The sequence below is a fragment of the Urocampus carinirostris genome, chromosome 18 (genome assembly GCF_059441175.1).
Source record: "Urocampus carinirostris isolate Australia breed hairy pipefish chromosome 18, RoL_Ucar_1.0, whole genome shotgun sequence".
NCBI classification, from domain to species: Eukaryota; Metazoa; Chordata; class Actinopteri; order Syngnathiformes; family Syngnathidae; genus Urocampus; species Urocampus carinirostris.
Genome location: NC_142366.1, coordinates 11,859,903 through 11,882,554, shown reverse-complemented (window position 1 = coordinate 11,882,554; position 22,652 = coordinate 11,859,903). Strand labels below are relative to the sequence as shown.

The 22,652-nt window shown below is 40.7% G+C and overlaps 1 protein-coding gene across 1 annotated transcript in view; it reads left to right on the top strand.

The window, feature by feature from the left end:
• The window catches only part of malrd1 (MAM and LDL receptor class A domain containing 1), a 43,629-nt gene extending 24,887 nt beyond the window's left edge, over positions 1-18,742 (top strand). Inside the window, exons 21-35 of the mRNA XM_088322861.1 lie at positions 382-627; positions 723-880; positions 2,810-2,990; positions 4,746-4,874; positions 4,947-5,108; positions 6,451-6,608; positions 8,074-8,275; positions 9,594-9,872; positions 11,228-11,353; positions 13,144-13,210; positions 14,517-14,611; positions 14,672-14,768; positions 14,852-14,912; positions 16,200-16,280; positions 16,359-18,742. Coding sequence (XP_088178987.1) covers positions 382-627; positions 723-880; positions 2,810-2,990; positions 4,746-4,874; positions 4,947-5,108; positions 6,451-6,608; positions 8,074-8,275; positions 9,594-9,872; positions 11,228-11,353; positions 13,144-13,210; positions 14,517-14,611; positions 14,672-14,768; positions 14,852-14,912; positions 16,200-16,280; positions 16,359-16,463 — 2,147 coding nt within the window. The 3' untranslated portion in view covers positions 16,464-18,742. The remainder of the gene's footprint in view (positions 1-381; positions 628-722; positions 881-2,809; positions 2,991-4,745; positions 4,875-4,946; positions 5,109-6,450; positions 6,609-8,073; positions 8,276-9,593; positions 9,873-11,227; positions 11,354-13,143; positions 13,211-14,516; positions 14,612-14,671; positions 14,769-14,851; positions 14,913-16,199; positions 16,281-16,358) is intronic.
• Positions 18,743-22,652: the final 3,910 nt, after the last annotated feature.

The following is a 22,652-nucleotide window of genomic DNA, read 5'->3' as shown; positions in this document are numbered from 1 at the left end:
TCCTCATTCTGTGGCAGCTGACCAAAGAGCTAGGCACCTGGATGTAAACTGTCCTAAACGATGTTTCGGGCTCTGCTAAGGCACTGAGTGGAGAAGTTGTCCATTAAGGAAGGGAGAGGGCAGGCAATGATGCGCTCTGCTGCTTTCACTGTCCTCTGCTGCCTCCCCCTGTCCCCCAGCTCCTAGACTAGGTGGAAACGCTCTTGGTCACCAGGCTCTCGATGGATGAGCGGTAGAAGTCTATTAGTACTTGTAACTTGATCGGTATTTGCACCAAAAAAAAAAAACATTGGAGCCAGTTAGCTTCTAGCTTAGCACACACTAGTACGACGGAAAATGTTAGAGCTCAATTATGAACTTTCTACATATTTCTACTTGCAGGCCAGTGTCCTATCGGCCTTTTGCCTTGCCAAAACGGTCGCTGCTTTTCCCCGGTCCAGGGCTGCGACTTCAAAGATGACTGCGGTGATGGCTCGGATGAGAACTCCTGTGGTACCTCTTGCTCCTTCGAGGACGGCACATGCGGATGGGAGAATTCTCCGGCGGACAATTTTGAATGGTTGCTGGGGACCGGCTCGGTCCAAAGTATTCGCCCCCCATATGATCACACGCTGAAGGACGAGAGCGGTTGGTATTTCGTTGCCTACACACTAATTTTTTAGCCTTATGTGATTGTCCTTTTGATTCCATATGGTGTGGCATCATCAAATGGTACCGGTCAGGTCACTTCCTATACCTGGAAGCAACCCCCGTGGGTCTGAAAGGTGATAAGGCCCACATCAGTAGTTCACTATGGAAGGAATCCAGCTCTATCTGTAAGCTCTCCTTTTGGTACTACATTTCCCACAAGGCCTCGGGAACCATCCGCATGCTCGTCCAGGTATGCATCGTGCCCAAAACGGGTTGGTTTTCTGAGTGTTTATTCATTTTTTTCAGGAAACTCTGAAATGCCTCCTCGATATGGAGAAGCAAAAATTCGAAATATCGAAGAAAAAGAAAAAAAAAATATATATATATAAATTATAAATTGATGAATGACACAAAATATATTAAGCACGGCGGCGCAGTGGTTAGCGCATGTGCGGCACAGTTCATGTCTTGGGAACCTCCTGCGTGGGTTCAAATCCAGCTCCAGACTTCCTGTGCGGAGTTTGTATGTTCTCCCTGTGCTTGCGTGGGTTTCCTCCGGGCACTCCGGTTTCCTCCCACATTCCAAAAAACATGCATTTCAGGTGAATTGGCCGGTCGAAATTGTCCCTAGGTGTGAATGAGCGAGTGAGTTGTCTGTCCCTGTGTGCCCTGCGATTGGCTGGCAACCAGTTCAGGGTGTCCCCTGCCCACTGCCCGATGATTGCTGGGATGGGCTCCAGCACCCCCGTGACCCTACTGAGGATAAGCGGTGTAGCTAATGAGATGAGATGAGAGATATTAAATGAAATCTATCAACATTCAAAATGAGGATTATTTTAATTTTTAACTATTTTTCAAATAGAGTTTTGTAGATAATTATTTTCTATACAACATTTCACTTTTCCCCCTCATACTTTGTTTAACCCACTTATATATCGAGACCCAAAATTTTCCCCAAAATTAATACATGATAAGATGATTCCCAAATTACTATTTTTTATTTATATTATTTTTTGTAGTTTTTTTTCTTACAGATAATCACTGCATTTTCCATACTATATTTATCCCTCTTAGATATGATGAACCAAAAAAATAAATAAATAAATGAAAAATAAACACTTAAAATAATACAATTATTTTCATTGATATCATATTTTGGTCTTTATTGTTTGTATTTTTTTTTTTACATATATTTTTTAAATATCACTCTATTTTAAGGAGTATTTTAGGTCTTAGTTACTTTGCAATGGCATCACACTGTTGTTTTCTTTTCCATTCCTCCTATCATTTTCGTGTGCATGGTTGAAAATTGGTAACAATCTCTAATTATTCCGCCTTAAAGAATTTGGAAATGGCTGATTGAAGCCAAAACTGCGTTTTTGTCCTCATGAAATCACATTTAGTCAAACTTATATGTGAGATCAGGCCTAAAAAAAATCCAGCCCGACCTGACCCGGGCCTGTGGGTATCAAAGCCCACCCACGACCGGGCACGACAAATTATCCTGATTTGAGGAACCGAGCCCCGCACAAACATGACATTTCACATTTTATTTAAAAGGACTCGGGTGGAGGAGGGCTTCTGGCTCATTGGTGCGAGAGGGGCACGGAATTTATCGTGTGGATCCTCCACAAAGAAAAAAGAACAATGACGTGTGGATAGTTTAAAAAAAGAATAAGTCACAGAGAGAGAAGCCTGGCCTGGCCCAAACCCAAACATAACTATTGACATTTTGGGCGCGAGTCGGGCTTGGTGTTAAAATCTTACCTCTAGTCATACTGCTCAGCGATCCAGACAGATCTTCAAAATGGCACTTCACAGAATTTAAATGTCCTAAAACTCTAAAATGTGAGGTGTCATAGAGAATACACATAACGCAGGCTGGGTGTAAATAGCATCTCCCGCAAAACCCCACGTAGCTGGATTGAACGGTGCATTAGTCACAATGTGGTGCCTGGCCGCCGCCATGGGAAAATGCTCACGGAGGAATTACATGCTCGGCGTGTCTTTTAATATATTCCATATGCGGCATAACTGAAAGTCATGATAGGGTCGACCGGAGGTTTTGCATGACAAATTACGTTCACTGATTCGCAGTCAGCTAACCTTGATCCCCCCCCCCCAAAAATCGTGTGATGGGTATAGCCGTCATTGGCACTGTACATGTGACTACCTGCAGACGGAGAACGGCGTGCGGGAGGCGTGGAACCGAACGGGCCACCAGGGGACTGAATGGAAGCAGGCCGAGGTGCCGCTGAGGAGGCTGAGGAACTTCCGGGTGATATTCGAGGGCGTGCGTTGGCGTGATGTGAGCGGGGGCGCTGCCCTGGATGATCTGGAGTTCCAAGACTGTGCACCAAGTGAGTTGCAAGAAAGTGCAGAGATTCCACTCTTTCGATTGGTTATCGCGATTCGATGGGGGGAGGGATAAGCATTCGTTTGATGCGAGAGTTCAGAAAACGCATCGCTACTAAAACTTTCATCCTACTTCAGTACCTAGCGAAAGTATCCCCTCTCCACCCAGGAACATTTTAGACATTAAACTTTAGGCTTTTTGTTGTGGTTTATTTAAGTATTGATTACAAAGTAAAACATGGATACAACAAAAATTTAAAAAAAAAGAGCTGGTCCAAAACAGTTTGGAACTCACATTTTTTTTTACCAGTAATCCATGTCATAACTGTCAATATCCTCATCCTCTCTTTCTGACCAGAACAGTTTCGCAAAATCTCCATTAAAATGTTCCCTTTCTTCACGTTCAGAATCACTTTACGAAAGCTCGAACACTCCCGCCCAAGCGTTAACAATCGATTCTTTTCATTATAACCCGGTTTAAGTTTCTGTCCCACCGCAGTCCTGGTCCAGGTGAAAAATGACATCATTTCGTTGAACAAAAGTACCAAGACAATTACTACTTTTAAATTGCTAAATACGCTACAGTGTTAGCATCCCTGAGTTCTTAAGCAAACAATGAATTGCATGTGGCGTCACGTGTACCTTTCTGCATGTGGGAAACTTGTGGCGAACACGGGAGAAGGCATAATAGTCACAGGAATTTGCATACATCTCGCGTTTGGTTGTAAATGTGAACGATCTCGACAAAAAGACCTGATTTCACATAAAATGTTTGACTAGGTCAAGGCTCGAACCTGTGAACTCCCAGTTTTGGGGGCAGGCGCCTAACCTTAAGACCACAGGGTGCACTGCATGATGGACCACGTTGCACATTTTAGAGAAAATCAGAGACTTTTATATGCGCCTTACTGTCGTTAAAATATGGTAGTTGTACACTGCATGAATCTGCCCCTTTTGAAAGCGTGGGAAGAAGAAAGCCCTTTCTGAAATAATTTACATAAAGCCCCCGTGAAGCCACCTGGGAGACAAAAATAAAACACGCTGCTCTGGTCAGATGAGTGCAAAATTGAATGCAAAGCCTTACGTTACGTTTGGCAAACAAGTAACACTGCACATCACTCGAAAAGCACCATGCTCACTGTCAAACATGGTGGTGGCAGCATCATGCGTTGGGGTTGTTTTTCTTCAGCAGAGACTGGGAAGATCGTTATAGTTGATAGGAAGATGGATGGAGCCAAATGCAGGGCAGAAAATCTGTTGGAGCCACTTTTTTTTTAGTCTCACAATAGCATGGTCGGAATGTGTATTTCATTTTGGGGGGTATTTTATCATAATTTAAAATAACTCAAAAACATGTAAGGTTTTTATTTATTGCGTGCAAAAACACTTAAGGATAAACATTAAATAATGTCAAAAAACGTCAGCATTCATTTCGCTTATAGGCTTCCTTTTAATCACTAAGCCCCTCCCATTGTTTTGTCTATGTTTCCAACTAAACAAATAAAACCAGTTATTTTTACGTTTCACGTTAAAGTGACAATTTAAAGAAAACACAAAGCTATCAGATTATTCGACACCTAGCAGACTCAAGTAAGTAGGAAACCAGAAGAAGCTGTGTGATCTTCCAATACTCTCTCCCTATCAACTCAGCATGTAAGCTTAGATTTGGACTTTTCATCAAAATCTCTAATGGACAGAACTTCTTCGTCTGGTTCTTTTGCGCTTTGATGAAAACTGCAAAATTTTCACTTTCGTCCCAGCTCCTGCAGAGCCGATGAGCTGCCCGTCTGTCACTGATTTTGTTTGCGACAGCGGCCAGTGTCTTGAGTCCCACCTGGTGTGTGACGGAAAGCCGGATTGCGCTGACCGATCCGACGAGTCGGACTGTGGTAAGCTGTCCTAAGAAATTCGTTTTTTATCTCCCTGAATTAATGAGGGAATTCTCCCATGAAAACATGCAGGCACTGTGGCGGTTATGCCAGGCGCCTGTAATTTTGACATGGATGACGGCCAATGGGAGGCAAGGTGCCAGCTCGCCCAGGATGCCGACGATGACTTTGATTGGAGGATCAATGGTGGTGGCGAGATGGCAGGAGCCGGACCGGAATCTGACCACAGTCCAGGTGGGAGAGGCCTCTCGAGGGGCCCCAATTTCCATGGTTGCTATAAATAGCGAAACATATTTCCATTTTCCGGCTTCTACCAGTGTGCAGACTGATTCGATACAATCATATCCCCTGTGGGCTGCTTTTGTGTATGTGAGGTTTCATTGCTGCTCCCTGATTGGCCAGTTGGGATCATCGACTGAGTATGTCATTGATGTTTGTATCAAAGGGTAGCAGATCGATGAGGTTTGCAACACCAGAAAGGTCACAGAGAAGACTTGTGAACAAATGCACGCACTCACCGTGAATGCTGACGAGACTGAAAGATCCCATGTATTTTAAGAAGTTAGCTAGATACCTCTTATATCGGTTGAAAATGACTGAAAACCCAATTATTTTAAGGAGTTAACTAGCTATCCACCTACAGTAGCTATTATGTAGGTTGCACTTTAGCTAACTAGCTATCTGGCTTCAGACTGTACCCATTACATTCACCTTAAAACAATACTCCAGGATACAGTGGCCCTGACACATGGGGGCGGCGCGAAATGTTCCCAAAAAAATAAAAAATAAACAATTGCAATAAATATGCTGTGATAAGCGGTTTTGGATTATCTAACAACGTATGACTTTGCCTCTTGTCAAATTTGCACCTCTTCGTGTGCGGAGAAACTGAGGCTGAGACAAGTAAAAGTGTAGGGGAGGAGTGGCCTGGGGGACACTTCACTTCTGACTTGTATTACTACTAAACATGAAAATATTTGGCGGCTCCTGGCTTCCAAATAACGCACATTATTCATAACTTTGAAAATACAGGCCAACTGCTGTGCATTTTTCTCACTTTGCCTCTCACAGTGGGCCATGCAGCGAGGAGCTTTTCAAGACGAAAGTTAATAAAGTCGTACTTATGGTCAACCATGTGTCAGGAACGGCTCACTGGCCTTGCTGTTATCAGCATAAATCGTGAAATAAGGAAGCAAATTGCTAATGAGGATTTTATTGGTGATTTTGCATCAGCGAGAGCCAAAAAGGTCAGGATTTAGTTTGTGTTTTTTTTTCATTTTACAACTACATTTTCTTAGGTGTGTTTTCAAATGTGTGTAATTGTGTGATTTGCTTTATAATAATATATCCCAATATATACTTTATTATTTTATATTATTGCTCTCTTTACATTTTGGGATAAATATTTGCCATTTTCATGTATGTAGTGTATTAACGCTGGGGGGCACTTGGAGGTGGTCTGGCCCAGGGAATAATTTTGTGTAGAACTGCCAGGATATGCCTACTGATTGTACTGATTCTACTACTCCCCAGCTCCCCGTCCAATGCTAATTGTCTTCCATTTGTCTCACAAAAGGTGAAGGGGGTAACTTCCTATACATCGACTCATCCGTTCAGCGAGAGGGTGACGTTGCCAGAGTGACCACCATTAGTGCCTTCCCATCCAGCATGGGCCTGTGTCACCTGCGCTTCTGGTTCTACATGCACGGCTCGAAGATGATGGGGACTCTGAAGGTGGCTGCAATTTCATGAGTTCCGTAGTATTTGCTGGAGAAGGAAGAACAATCTTGTTTTGACCAACGGGACGAGAGACCACCCATCATCTCGTTTTTTTTTTTAAATTAATAGCAGCAATTTTAACAAAATAGGCGTGGTAACGCCCATAGCTGTAGGCAAGAGAGTAAAACAAAGTCCAGAATACAAATTTAGACATTAAGCAAGTTTACAATTTATGTCCACTCACCTGCACAGATCACAGAGTATTGCAAACTACAGACTATTATTACACCATCTGATCTAAAGCCTACCTAGGGCAAGGAAAAACTCAAAAGCCTCAGCATGAGGAAAATCAAGAAACCTTGAGAAGGGACTGCGCATATAGCATGCTCGTTTGTCTCAAAAGTCAGCTCCATTGCTGGATCTCAAAAGTTGTGCAAGTACCTGGGTTGCCAAAAGCAAATACTTACACGGTATACTGTGAGACCTCGCTACTTCGCGGTTCGACGTTCGCGGATTCAGAGCTTCGCGGTCTGTAATGGTAAAAAAAAAAAAAAAAAAAATATATATATATATATATATATATATATATATATATATATATATATATATATATATATATATATATATATATATATATATATATATATATATATTTATTATTATTTTTTTTTTAAAGGGGCGTCGCTACTTTTTGCGGGAATCCCCCTCAGCCGACGACCCGAACACGGCGCGCCGTTCTCGTTTCCCCATGTTGTGCCCAAATCCGACTCCCGAACAGAATCCTCCCCCCCTCGCGTGAACGCGCATTCTGCTGCGCTTCCGACAAAAGCGATCGTATTCTATATAATACACTTATTGAAACCATAAAGCGAGCTAATTTAAATAATTGGCCCATGGTAGTCTATATAATGCGTTTATTTAAACAATAAAGCGCGATCGTATTCTACAAAATGCGTTTGTTAACGCGGATGAAAAAGTCACCAACGTCACGTCTCCCGCTCGGGCCGCGATGGCTCTACATGGCGCTACACGGCCCTCGATGGGGGGGAAAGGGGAAGGGGGGACCGGTGGGGGTTAGGGGGCGGTGAAGCGGAAGCCGCGTGGACCCAGCAGTGGCAGCCGTGGGCTACCAGTACACTCAGTACGGCCAGAGTAAGTCGAGAGCCTTCCCGGCTTAGCATGGTGCTCGTGGCGCACGTTAAAGCTTGTGTTTGCTGACGGGATCTCAAAGACTATCATGCATTACGGCGGTGAAGCAGAAGCTGCACCAAAACCGCGCGCCGGTGTTGTGCCCAAATCCGACTCTCGTATATGTATTTTTTATTTTTATTTTTTTTTAAGGTGCGCCGCTACTTCGCGGATTTTCACTTATTGCGGGTGGTTTTGGTCCCCATCAACCGCGATAACCGAGGTCTTACTGTATGGATGGCTCTGACTGTTTTGTAAGAACATCTGCTTGAACAGTTCATCAAATGTTTAGGTGTTTACAGTGGGACAGAGTGGCACCCCACTGCTCATGTGGGCCTTGGCCGGAAATCAAGCCGAGGGTTGGACATACGCCAGCGTCATCCTGTCCAACCCTACACCTTTTCGAGTGAGGTTCCAAGCCGAGGTGGGCGGGGACATGAGGACTGACATTGCCCTGGATGACATCACATATACAACTGAGTGTGTGGCAGGGCGTGAGTGTCTTCCCCTTTTCTTCAATTTACGTTTACGAAGAAGTTTTTAACTTACGTCACTGTCTTGTTAGCCGAGAACTAATTTTTTGTTACTGATTAGTACGGGGGCAGCACGGCAGGGCAGTGGTTTTCACGAGTGTGGCACAGTCCTGAGGTCATGTGATCAAATCTTCCTGTATGGAGTTTGCATGTTCTCCCCGTGCTTGCGTGGGTACTCCGGTTTCCTCCAACATTCCAAAAACATGTCAAGTTAATTGGCAGTCCAAATTGTCCCTCAGTGTTAATGAGTGAGTGAGTTGTTTGTCTCTATGTGCCCTGTGACTGGCTGGCAACCAGTTCAGGGTGTCCCCTGCCCACTCCCCGAAGATAGCTGAGATGGGCTCCAGCACCCCGCGACCCTACTGAGGATAAGTGGTGCAGGTAATGGACGTATGGACGATTAGTACGGAGTAGAGGTAAGCCCTGGCTTAAAAAAATCCAGTCTGACCCAGGCCTGCTTGTGGTAAAACCTGACCCAGCCCAAGTTTCCTAGATTTGCAGGACCGAGCCCGAAGCAAATACGACATTTCATATAATATTTCTGAAGACTTGCGAGGAAGAGATGTGATTAGTGATATCAAATTAAAGCTTGTCTTTTGCAAAAAAAGCTTTGAGCTATACAAAACTGTACAAACATTTACATTTTTTATATTTCACTGTCTGCAGAGGTTACATACAATTTTCTATCGTTGACGGATTTTAAGCCTTTCAGTCATTTTGACGGGTTTAAGATTAGGCCATAAACCACAGCACCGGTACGTCCTAAGAATCTAGCGCAAAACTTTAGGAAAGTGAGAAGCATAGAGACAAAGAAGAACAATGACGGGTGGATAATAGACCTTAGACAGGAAGGAGTTTTTTGAATTGACGTTGCAAGAGTTAACTAAAATATGTGTTGTGATAAGGAGACTACTGTTTTTTTGCCTAAAACACTCAAAACCTTTTTAACTAATTGACATGTAAACCAAAATGCTGCATTTCTTGCTAGGGTGCTGGTGTTCTACACATTACGGCAGAGCTCAGGAATTCAAATATGAGAGAGACTGTCTACAAATTGTATTATCTTGAAAAAATTGGAATATACCAATGACATATATATAAATACGGCAACCTATTCGATATTGGTTTCTAAAATAACTCGTCATTTTATTACTAGGTTGTTACTATGTTATTCTGTTTTTACCAGGTTATTATTATTAGTAGTGTAGAAATACACTCGGTTGCAGCACCACGTGGGTGACCCCTGACATATGCTAACCTCTTACCTATCCACTCCCAGAACCTGTGACTCCCCAGCCTCCCACCTGCGCTTCGGACCACTTCCAGTGTGTCCACTCCTTCCAGTGCATCCCCATGAGCTGGCAGTGCGACGGCGAGTCTGACTGCTTCGACCAATCGGATGAGTACGGCTGTCCCACGGTCGTACCGGGCACCCTACCCCCGCAGGGTGGCTGCCCTACTGGCAATTTCCGTTGTTCCAACGGAGTGTGCCTCGCTGCTATAGTGCGCTGTGACGGCGTCTCAGACTGTCCCCGTGGCGAGGATGAGAACAGCTGCCGTAAGAACGACTGTGCTTAATGCTCAATTGCGATTTTTGGTGGTGAAATCCAATGTTTTCGTGAGATCGTTCACATTTCCAACTAAATGCAACTTGTATCTGATCGCCTGTGTTAACGCCAAAAGTGTCCCGCATGCGTTGAAGAAGACACGTGATGTCGCACTCAATGCGCTCAATGTTTTTGGAAGTAGTCATGGATGTTTGCAGCGGAACGTTCTCTTGGAATATTTTTAAAAACTTCTCTCGAGTTTGTCCCTGAACAGGGTTGTCCCCCCAAATATTAATTACTGCGACCTTTCGCTACTTTTCGCTTCAGTTATCGCTGGATCGCTCCTTTGTGGGAAAAAATAAAATAAAAAAACAAACAAACAAAAAAACGATCAAATAAAAACAAAACAACAGATGCTTCCCAACAATGAATGTTTAAGGTAGCCAGGATTCACACTGATTGGCCAGCACCCCTTAACTTGAGATCTCTGATTGGCCAATTCATATCATAGCATCTTCATACTGCACTGTGATTGCAGCCCTGATCTGTGTTCCTCTCTGCATTTCATTGAGAAGAGTTTTTGTCCCGCACCACTGAAATGATGCATCTGCCGAACCATTTGTTCTCTCTCACTGTATCTCTCTCTCTTTCTCTATGTCTCTGACACTCTCTCTCTGTCTCTCTCTCTCTTTCGCTCTCTCTCTCCCACCCAAAACATCGACTAATTTAAAATCTAACCATTATCTCTTTGTTCGCTCTCTCAGTCGACAAGTCAGCTTTAATAATGGTGCGCCCCCCCTCTTTCCAAAAATAAGAAAACAACAACCAATTTAAAATATGTGTTTCTTCCTTTAAATTCAAACTGTTATCTGTTTGTTCTTCTCTATCTTTTTCCCTCACTCTCTCTATCTCTGTCTTCCCTAGTCGCAACACTACTGGAGATTTTTAATTTTTGAGGGTGTTCTGGTCCCTATTATCACCAAAAACCGAGGTATCTCTGTACATTCAAAACCTCGCTTTCCTTCCATAGATTTCCCTCTGTTTTTGTCCGCCATGGTTGTTGTCCGTTTCCTTCCGCCTACTTGAACGCAGATTAGTGGATTCTGTCGCCTATCGAAGATGTGCGTCTTGATCATTTACGCAGCAGTCCCATTCCAAAACATCGGATATGTATTGGATTTAGAACCACGTATGAAAGTGGCTAGGGTCTGGTTTGGAAAAAATTGGATGTGTGCCACTCAGAAGGACTTCAGCAGATCGAATGCAGGTCACAGTTGCGCAAAAAACAGATTTTCCTGCAGTGTGACCCTAGCCATTGAAACAGTTGCTTTTTTTCTTTCTGGAAATTGTTCTTTTGTGTCTTCAGCATTGCTGCAGTGCCAGCTTGGAGAATTACTGTGCGACACGTCGTCCACTTGTGTTCCTGTTGAGAAGCGTTGTGACGGCTTTGGAGACTGTCTTCCTTTCCTTTTGGATGAGTCCAGTTGTGACGGTGAGGTCTCAAGTATTCCCCCAGGCCGGCTCGCTATTCATTTCCTTCTTGAGCGTTACATGAATATCTACTATGCTCCCTTTTTATGACGCTTTGGAAGCTTAAAATCGGTTCATCGTATGAACTCAATTACTTTGGAATCCTGAGAGGTCCAAAATGCAATCAATAAAAATTATCTTTTGAAATAAGAAACATTCAGCTAAATTACAAGGAATTATGTAATATGACAGAAATGTCAGACATCCAGCCATAGATTTCAGAGTATGTCCAAAAATAAAAAGCAAGAAAGTCTCATGGTGATTTTTATTAAAAGGTATGATTTTTTAAATCATGTCCAAACCAAATGCTCTCTCTGAGCGCTAGAGGGCAGTGTTGAGTTTTTATGGCGTGGGGAGTTGGTTTAGATGTAAAACTGCATTCACTCAACTGTCAAAGCTGTTAACACATTCAATGCCAAACATGAAAATATGTTTTCCCATTTGTGGTGAATAAATGTCTATGTAAAACATCCCTTGAATTCCGCGATTATTATAATGTAGGATGAAGCATAATATTGAAAAACAAAGATAAACATTTGAAGTTGACATTCTTTTACTGATCCGGCCCGCCTTAGAACAGAAAGTCTGGGTCCGGCCCTAGAGCCAGAGTTTGACATCCCTGTAATATGATTATTAATTTTTAAAGTAGGATGTCACAATTGTGCTTACTAATCTTTAAAACCTATTATATTAATTTTTAATAGTTAAATATTTCTTCACTTTTAAATTTAAGAACATGTTTTCATAATAGTGTCCTTTACTTTCTTTAGGGTGTTTTTATTGTAAATAATTTGTTTTTAACAAAGTGTGTTTTTATTGGAGGGTCGCCTTCTCCAGTCAATCAAATCTGGGTTGGGACTGTGCTTGATCATTTTATTTTCCTGGACCTAGGATTGGCAACCCAAAATATTGAAGGAGCCATATTGGACCAAAAAAAACATGTTTGGAGCCGCAAACAATTAAAAGCCTTAAATAAGTCTTGTAAGGAGAGCAACACCTACAGTACACATCTATAACCATGTGAAAATGTTAAGAATCTCTGTGTATTGTTTGTCCTACAGAAACCATATTATTTCACCTTTATCGAAAATTTAAAAAAAACAAAAAAAAAAACCGCTAGACATCTATTTGGAGCTCCAAACAGCCGCATGCCGCTGGTTGCCAAACTCTGTCCTAGACATTGGTCATGTTAGTCCACTAGCCCAGCATCCTGTGGTTTGATTGATAGCCGGAGTCATTCTTTAGTAAAAAAGGATTTTCAAAATAAATAGGCCATTTTATAAAAGGACGTTTTGAATTAAAAACGAGCTTTAATAAAAACGTATATTCGTAAACGTTTCATGGCTGGTGCTATTTCACTTCCATTTTCACTGCCAAAAGAGATATTCTGGTCGGGTGTGTATCACTACATTCGGCTACATGTTGCCATGGTGTATATATACTTTTATACATCAAATAAAAACAAGATTGGTACGTAACTGAGAAAATCAAAATAAATCGAAATAAGAAGTCTCCAACTTTTGGCCAAGCACAACTCCCGTTTGCAATATCAGATAAACAAATCATCGGCTTTTCTTAATATACATGCTAATGCGATGCTGCCTCCATCGCGGCTTATTATTATTGAGGAGGCGAAGCATGGGAAAAATTATTTTGAGGAAGACTAGGTTGCCATATGGTTATAACAAATCAAAACGTGAATTATTCATATCACAATGTTGTGTCCATTTTTTTCTTGTGTGTGTTTGTCAGACTGCCCTCCCAATTATTGTCAGGGTCGTGGCCCTTGTCACGTGGAGGAGCATGGACCAGTTTGCATGTAAGATGGACGCACTTTATCGTGAGACGGACATAAAATATTCCATCTGTTATGTGGCGTGAAGCATGTTGAAACCTTTAAATTCATCTCGCTTTCTTGCTCTGCCAGCTTGTTGGCTTCTCGCTTTTATGTATCTCGACGAGGTTGATGAATCCCACTTGTCAATATTTAAACATGACGCATTCATCTGAATGGCTCTGGCAGTTACAGTAGGGTTCGTACAGGTGCTTGAAATCTTGGAAAATGCTCGAATTTTAATGTTGTGTTTTGAAAAATTGAAAAGTGATTTAATTTTTCGGTAAAGTGGTTGTAAATGCTTTCAATTGTGGCCATGCTTTTCAAAAAGTCTACTCAAAATTATGCCTTCCCTGCTCTCTAGTGGCTTCCCCTTGGCAATGCATTTCTTCTTCCCTCGTGATTAGCAGAGGCTGGCATTAGTTTGTATGGCATTGTCTTGTGAAGCGGCATCACCCCCTGCGGGTTGCGCCCAAGAAGACAGGTGCATGCTACACTTATACAGGGCAATTTGTAATGTGTATTAGTACACATTAAGTATCAATTACAGGCCATGCAAAAAATGAAGGTAGCGTTTCCCAGTGGTAAATTCTGATGGGAAGAACTTCCTGCAACTGAAAATGTTAGCCGTAATTTTCACACAACACCTACTGTATATGGGGGGTGATTTGTCTCAAAAATATTTACACGTCTATATCAGCTCCATTGTTATCTAATTGAGTCTCTATTGCAGCCTGGTCACTTTGGAAGGGGTATTACAACTTGTGTGGCCCCTTCTCAAGGTTTCTTATTTTCCTTATGCTAAGGTTTTTGAGTTTATCCTTGCCTGCATGCCAGTTTCGGATCAGGGGATGGTGAAATTGTGGCCTGTGCTGTCCTTTTAGACATTTCGTGATCAAGGGCAATATTAATACATGGGACTTGAATTTGCTTGACCCAGAAATTTAATCGTAATCTACTCAACATCTAAGAATCATATGTCTTGATAAATCTTAAAAATCGCATATGTAAATTGCAGATATATTTGTAAATACGTAATTCACGCCGATTTTTTTTCTTTTAATGATACTGGAACAATCGGAAAATTAGCTTTAAAAGTCTTAAAAAGGTATGTAGATTCGGCCAAAAAAGGTGCACAAACCCTGTACACGACACGCAGATTTACGATAGCGCGTTAACTTTTAGCATGTTAGCCTCCTCCAGTTTTGGTTGTAGCTCAAAAGCACCTCCAATTTGTTGAAACACTAGCTTTTAGCATGCTATGCTAAATGTTCATTTTGCCTGCCTGCAGTTGCTCTCCGGGTTGGACCGGCAACCGTTGCCAAGTAAAGACGAAGCCGCCACTCACAACGCCAACTCCACATGGGCCGGAGGACACACAGCTGGGTAATGTTTCCAGTTTTCATCTAATGTATAACACAATGTGTGACCAAGGATCCTTTTCAGACACGGTCTATGCCGGCATTGCCATCGGGATGCTGTTGCTAGTAGCGGGCGTGGCCGTCTGTTTCTTGGCTCTGTGTAGCAAACGACGCCGCTTGACGTGAGGGGACGATTTTTTTTTGTTCTTAATTTATTAGGTCTGTCAATAATGACGATGAGATTTTACCGCCGCCCCGTCTGCAGGAACCGAAGTTGGACAGGCTATGGCATGATGGATCGTCCTGCCTTTGACTGGAAGGCCGAGGTGATGTCTGATCCGTCATTAGAAAATCTTCAGGGCATCATTAGTGGTTAAATTGTAATGTTTGTCTTACAATGCTAATGTTGACAACAAGATGAATGAGACAGCAAAAAAAATAACACACAGAAAAAGAACTCATTCAATGATGTTAATGGTTTTGCTTGTAGAATTCAATTTCACTATAACTGTAAATATTCCAAAACATTAATCATAAGACGAATTGTTTATGGATTTCCTTTTTTAAGATCTTAAAAAATGGCTTTTCAATTCTTTTTAAAGACTTTTGCTAAAAGTTTATGCTAAACATATGAAACTATTATTTTGGGAGAAGAAAAAGACCCTTAAAATCATTTGCTATATTTACAAAGTGTTGTATTAATTTATTGTAAAACCTGTAATTGAAACTGTACAGGTTTTTCTCATATTTTGTATTTAATGTAAGTATTTATTTCATCATCTTTTTTTCTTTTAAAAATATTTAAGTATCATTTTTTTTATCATAAAACATTTTTTAACTCCTGTATATTTTACAAGGCATCCATTGTTCCCATTTATTATTATTTTTAATTTTAGTTTAATTATTCTTAAATTCAAATCCTTGATGTTTTTCCAATGTATTTGACCATGTTTTTTTACATTTGGATGAAAATGTTTTTGCTATACAGGTTTTCAACTTTGATTGATGTGACATAGATATAGTTAGAATTTGGATGAAAAACTTTTTTTAAAATTATTTTTAATTCTAAATTTAATTAATTATTCTAAAATGTATTTCGGCAAATTCATTACATTTAATAATATTTTTCTATAGTTTTTATCGTAATATTTTTTCAAGATCTGAATAATTTTGCATTAAAAGTAGGCCTATAGTTCTGATGATGGTTCACCGTTCATGTATCCCTTAACCCCCTAGGTTGTTGGGGCACCACTTCCTGTGGTGCAACCTTAGCGAGTACAGCCTAGCCCTCTCCAGGCCAATATTGTCTGTATTTAGAATAGAATGATGTATATCTATTAGCATCCTTAAAACTTTTTAGGATATTTTATTTTATTAATTTCGTGACCGTTGTTGCTATGATTATGATGTGTAGCTAAGTAAGGATGCCGAAACAATATCAATATGATACGGTACATTTCATATTTTTTAATGCCTTTGACACAAAAAACGGGGATGATTATAATGATCCTTTATCATGGACTGCTACATTCAATTTGATTTCAGCCATTTGATTTTATATCCTCCCCATCAAGTCCTCATGAATGTTATTTTTTTTTCACGCCTGAACTCAGTTCCGCCGCCGCGTGATTAGGCGCAGACGCAACAGTGGAGGGCTCTCCATCAGTGTGTACCCATGGAAGAGTGAGACTGAGGTGAGCCCCTTTCCTCTCTTTTTTTCCCTCTTTTTAGTGTTTTTTTCTCCAGCCAATTGAGCGCCTCGTCTTCTATAGAGCTCGTCCTGGAGGGACGCCAAGCTGTCCTTTGCCAACCCGCTGTACAATCATCATCCTCATCAACATCCGAACCACAACGAATGTCGGAGCTCCCAGGCATAAGTAAAAAAAAAAAAAAGGACATATGGTCACCTGCTGTGGATCAGTTTGCAAACATACCTTCCATTTTCTTACTCAGGTTAAGTGAACAGATAAAGTTTAATTAAAGTCGCTCTATGGAATCTGGAACTTTTTTCACTCGCTGACACCATCTTCTGTCTTGTGTCATCGTTGCAGGCTATGTCAAGTTCCTTATGTTGTGCGTGCAAGTACATGCATTTCTTAGGGATAAAAAAAGAATCCTTTTTCATGCTTTTGGGCTTTGGGTTAGTGTTTAGACTGTACACGAAACAGACCTTATTTTACTTTCACAATTTTCATGCTACACTAACAAAAAACTTCAAGGACAAGAATAGTCCATACCTGTCAACCTCCACGGCTCCATGCCCGTACAAACTCGTTTTTTCCCGTACAAAATACAAAATAATCGTACACCATATTTTTTGTTTCAGAATGATGCATGATGGGAAATCCCCAGGCAGCAGACGCATGTGCATAGTAGCATCAAACCGCTCGCTTCGTTTGCAACGGAAAAAACATTACCGAGATAGAGGCTTCCGCGGAAAACTCCTTACACTTGATTGATTTGCCGTTTTGTGATAGTCAGTGTTTACCGGATGGTACCCATAATTGACAAATATGCGTTTTTCCGTACAGATTTTCTTGTACGTTGTACACGTCTTAAAATGCATAATAAACGTACTTTGAACTGCAAAAACGTATAGGTTGACAGATATGAAAGTCACTCTCCCTGATTTTAAAATATCCACTTGTGAGGATTGTCATGCTGTTAGAAAACTAATTCCAATAAATCCTATTGGCTGTGATGACAGGAAGTAAGCGGGATTATGTGATCTACTTAAATCTCATTGGCTAAAGACAACCGGAAGTGAGTGGGACTTATTGAGGAAGTGGGCAGGCTTGCGTGACGGCCGGAAGTGGGCTGGACTTGTTTGGCAATGTCACAAGGGGGCGTGGTATTATGTGACATGCTTAATTCCTATTGGCTCTTATGACCAAAAGTGGGCGTGGCTATGTGACCTACTTAAATCTAAATGGCTGAGACATCATTTGACAAGTTGTTTGATTGAAGCAGCCCCATGTCTCTCTCTGGTAGCAATCCTTGTACCGTCTTGGTATTTCTTTAGAATCTATAGCTTTGTTTCCATGATTATCATGTTTTTGCTTATCACTTGAGCATCACTGCAAGCTTTGGACCTATAGTGAATAAATACAGTATAAACATATATATTATTGTATGGACAGCAAGTCTTAATGAATTACACAAGGTTCTGAACTGAATGTGGAATGAAAAAGGCGGCAGGTGCTTCAACCAATACAATCTCAGCATTTTCATGATGCTGTGACAAAAAGCAGACCAGCGTTTCATATGATGTCGACACCACAAAGTTTGTATTTGTTTTGGGTATGCCAAATAATTTGTTGTTGATTTCTTATAATGAGAACAATTCTATAGAGTGTGCTCAAAACACTATCATATTCTACAACTTAAAAGAAAAAACCTTGTACGGCGAGGTTGGTTGCAGGGTTTTATCCCAGGGTTCTATCTCAGGGTTCTATTGTACTGTCTGTGTTTATAACGTCCTTTTTATGGTTGACATAAAACTAGTTCCAACATGCAAGTTAAAAATACTTAATTACAGATCAGGAACAGGTGGACAAAATTCCAAACCCCACAAAAACAGCCAATGACACAGAAACCAGTGGCTGTTCCTCAAAACAATAGCACTTTATGCAGCTTTTAAGCCAGGCTTGCACACCCGCGAGCAGAAATCACAAAGTCGTCATTGTTTTTGTCTTGTTTTCAAACGTTTCTGGTAGCTTCGCCACTGAGGCTGCTCAATTGCAGCGCCAGCTCTTTGTGGGAGTTGTTTTTGTGTTGTTGGTGTGATCAGCTTTCCCCTTGTGGGGGAGGCGCTACATCCCTTGTCTAACCAATTACCGTAAATTCCGGACTATAAGCCGCTACTTTTTTCCTAAATGTTCAGCCCTGCGGCTTATTCAGTGAAGCGGCCAATTTATGTAATTTTGCTAACGGCCACCATCGGTGCTGGAGTATAAAAGGTAAGATTAAGTCCAGTAGAATATGTGAAGACTGCAACCTCTAAGTTTATGCATACATTGTCTGTTAAGTAAAGGTACGTTCCGATAATGAGGAAGACTACCTTGACGGCGATAGTTATGAGGAGGAAGTTGAGGACGATCTACCGTGAATTTCACAATTACGGGATGCTTTTTTTTTGACAGGCACGTTAGATGCATTGTGAGCGTGATCCTACTAGCGTGTTGGTACCTTTCAAAGGCACGTTTTGGGATGAAAGTTATATTATTATTATTAAAGCTTTGAAAACTCTCTCGGTGTATTGTATTTCTTCGTAAATATGTGTAACCACGTATAATATGTATTTGCAACTGTATATCTTTGTAATGTATTTATTTTAGAGATTCATTCTGTTATGTGTTCTACGGGCGAATCAAAAAGAAGGGGCGGAGCAAGCGCGGGCTGATGGGAAGTGGGGTAAAGCTGAGTTACCGGTAGATCTGTCTGCTGTCGCAGTGGACAATAGTGGATATATATTTTTCCCACTCTTAACTTTGGAAATATACATTTTGTTTCCTTGGATTACTTTCAACGGGACCCGGACTTTACAAGTCTGCATCATACGTTAATTGCGGGGATCATTTTCCATTCATGATGCCGACTGTGGATCTAGAACGGTGCATTCACAATGATCGCAGCAAGGCTTTAGGGCTAGGACCTTAGCTTGGCCCTTTGGCTGAGAGTAAGTGTCTTGGCTCCTAGGCTTTGTAGCGTATTATGAACTGACCGATAACGGATAATGGATAATGAATAACGAAGATAGAACACTAACCCTTAAAAACCCCTTTTGGATTGTGTCGGAAGGAGGTTAGTAGGCTAGGACCATTGGGTTTGTAGTTTATCATGATTTGACGGATAATGGATAATTAATAAAGAATAGAACGACAAATCTCTACAAAATCACAATCGTGGAACTAATAGCCTGGTCTGGGTTAAACTTGTGATCGTGTCACTAGTTTTAATGCGGGCGCACGCGGCTTATACACAGGTGCGGCTTGTGTAGGTACAAAAGTGGAGAATCCCTTAAAAAGTGGTGGGTGCGGCTTATAATCAGGTGCGCTCTATAGTCCGGATTTTTTGGTAAACATGATTGGGTTGAGTTTAAATGAGGAAGTGGCTTAATTTAGTTGAAAAATCGTGGTCATTTTTGTTTACTGTTGTTGGCAAAATAATCTGCCATGTTGAATAAAAACAAAAATATTGAAAAATATAAAATGTGTTTGCAGGTCTTTGAGGCTTGGTATTCATCAATATTTACTCATCTTTTTTTTATTTAAAACTAAAATATTTTTCTTTATTTAGAAAAACTCTTGTTTTCTTTTATGTCTCAAATATATTTTTTATGTATTTTTTTACATTTGGAACTGTTGGATTGTGACATACAGTATTTTAATTAAAAATTAATTATTGCGACACTGTAAAAAGAAAGTCTGGTTATACGCTAGATAAAATTATTAGAATAAATTACTTCCACATTCCATAATGAGGAGATTTTACCATTCGCATTTCAAAATTTAATATTTTAATAAAATAAGAAACAAAATATTAAATATAGATATCACTAAAGATAACTCTGTTGGCTGCGGCTGCATCGGCTCGCTACAACGGGTCAGGTGTATCGACATTTCGTTCTGTGTACATTGTTACAAAGAATGACAATACAAAGGAAATTATTATTATTATTATTATTATTTTCAGTAATACAAAAAAAATCTTATAATAAAATTGTCAATAATATAATTACAATGATTAAAAATGGATATTTCATCAAAAAAGTTATTCCTACTATAATCAGCGTTATCTGCAAAAATTCAATGAAATTCTACTCGGAAAAATAATTTTTCTCACTTTAAAATGTGTTAAGTAATAATAGGTCTCATCCAGTGGTCTTCAACATAGTACCCGTGGGCACCCGGTAGACCCCAAGACATCTAGCCCCCAGACTGGTTCTTAGAATATCATACATAGGTCATTGTGATTTTCTGGGAAATGTTATTTTTAGTTGCTATAGTGCCTATTTTAACCTTTAATAATGACAACTTCATAACAAAATAGTACTAACATGTTAATTTAGAAATTCATATCAAACTGGTAGCACTTCGCACTACTTAGAAACAAAAGGTAGCTCTAAGCCTTAAAAAGGTTATGGAAAATGCTGGTCTACTAGTGATCCCAAGAGGCAAGAAGAGATCCGCAGGTTCGAGAGCGTTCTCCATTCGGGCCCCAGTGCTGTGGATTGCTCTTTTTCCTGCACCCTCAGTGGAACTGTTTGCATCTAGGCTTAAAACACAATTTTATTCTATAGCATAGTTTGCAATAGTATTCGATCTGTGCAGCCCTTTGAGACTCTTTGTGATTAAGGGCTATACAAATAAACTTCACTTGACTTGACTTGACCCCTGCTCTAAATTGGTTAGTACTCACGACGCCCTCTGGCGGTGGTCTTATGATCAAGAACTAAAGTCACAGTTTGTACATCAATATTTATGACTGGTTTTGGAGATAACATTTAAATTTTAGGTATACATGAATCCTATGGTTATATCGGGTAATAAAACTGTGCATAGGAAAGATCACTAAAGGTGGCGTATGGAGGAAACAAGTAAGCACGAGATAAAACTTCCCGATTTATAAAACGGTGCAAAAGCATTTACCACGCCTTTTTCTCTTTTGGATCACAAGCAATTCTAAAGCTGGAGCACATGACAGAACCGCCCCTTTATGCCTATAAAAGGTCGGGGGAAACGCCATTGATAAGTATTCAAACGTACCAAACGTGAAGATAGCTAAGGCGGTGAAAAGAACCAAAAAGCGTATTTTTTCACAATGCAAAGTGGAGGTCAATGTTGATTATGCCTATTACTTAGTTTCTTCAAATATAGTCATATGTGTTATGTGGAAAGTTTTTTTTTTTTGCACAAACGTATTGATTTCACATGCTTTCTTTGGTTTCATCCACCTGCTGTTCTCCAGATTGTGTGCGTACGGCAGGGCCAGAGCTCTGGTCAACTTTGTTTTTATAAGTACCAATCATTGCTTACGAAGGGCGTCTGTCTTGCTTTGTGCGTATGTTGTCTTTTAAAAATGAGGGCCCAAATACCCTCGCAAAAAGTCAAAATCTGCAAAGTATCGCTGGACCTTTATAGAAAGCCCCAGGGGTCAAACTTAACTCGAGATGATGTCCTTACTGACTAAGAGTATGACTGTCACAAAATGACGATAATGGATCTACAAACAAAAACACAGAACACAGTTAAATTAATGTCTTTATTGCAGTAAAATTAATGTCTTTATTGTAGTTAAATTAATGTCTTTATTGTCATTACACAAAGTAAAACTGAATTGGAAGGCTTCTCCTTTCAGTGCAATAAAGCAATTTAGAGAGTAGCTGTCTAGCTGCCCGCTGGCATTGGGTGTCATCTAATTGAGCCAGGCCTCCGTGATAATTATAATATGTGAATGTAGCAGAAATTCACAAATTGTAGCTTCAGGTAATCTGTTTAATGGGTAATGGATCTGGCGTTGGTGAGATACTGGCTCGACAAGAGTGGCTTAAGATAGTTATTGGCCTAGGTTTGGCAGTCAGCCTGACCTAAAGGCTAGCTGTTTGCCTTTTCTCCCGACGGCGCCTCAGTTACTCCCAGGACCCGATAACAATACATTGAGCACCCGCTGATGATCGCCATTTCTTTGCGCTTGTTTTCCTTCCCTCGGATTTATTTGATGATTTTTTTTTAACGTACAGAACTGCTGAAATAATAGCTGTAGCTGTTTCTTGGCTGTTTGTTTTGGGTACATTAACTTAATCCCCCGCACCACTATCACAGTCGCGCACACAGACAGTCACACCTGCCCAACACACAAAGCACTCCTTAACCTGCCCTCGTGATAGCATTTGCTGTGTGCTGTCTAGCAGAACACAATGCACTATATGTTTATATCAATGACAATAAAGACAATTCAATTCAAAATCCGTGAAGCAGTGAACCAGCGATAACTGAAGTGCGAAGTAACAAGGTGTCTCTGTACTCACAATGCTGTTTTTGGCAGTTTTACGATCAAGAACTAAA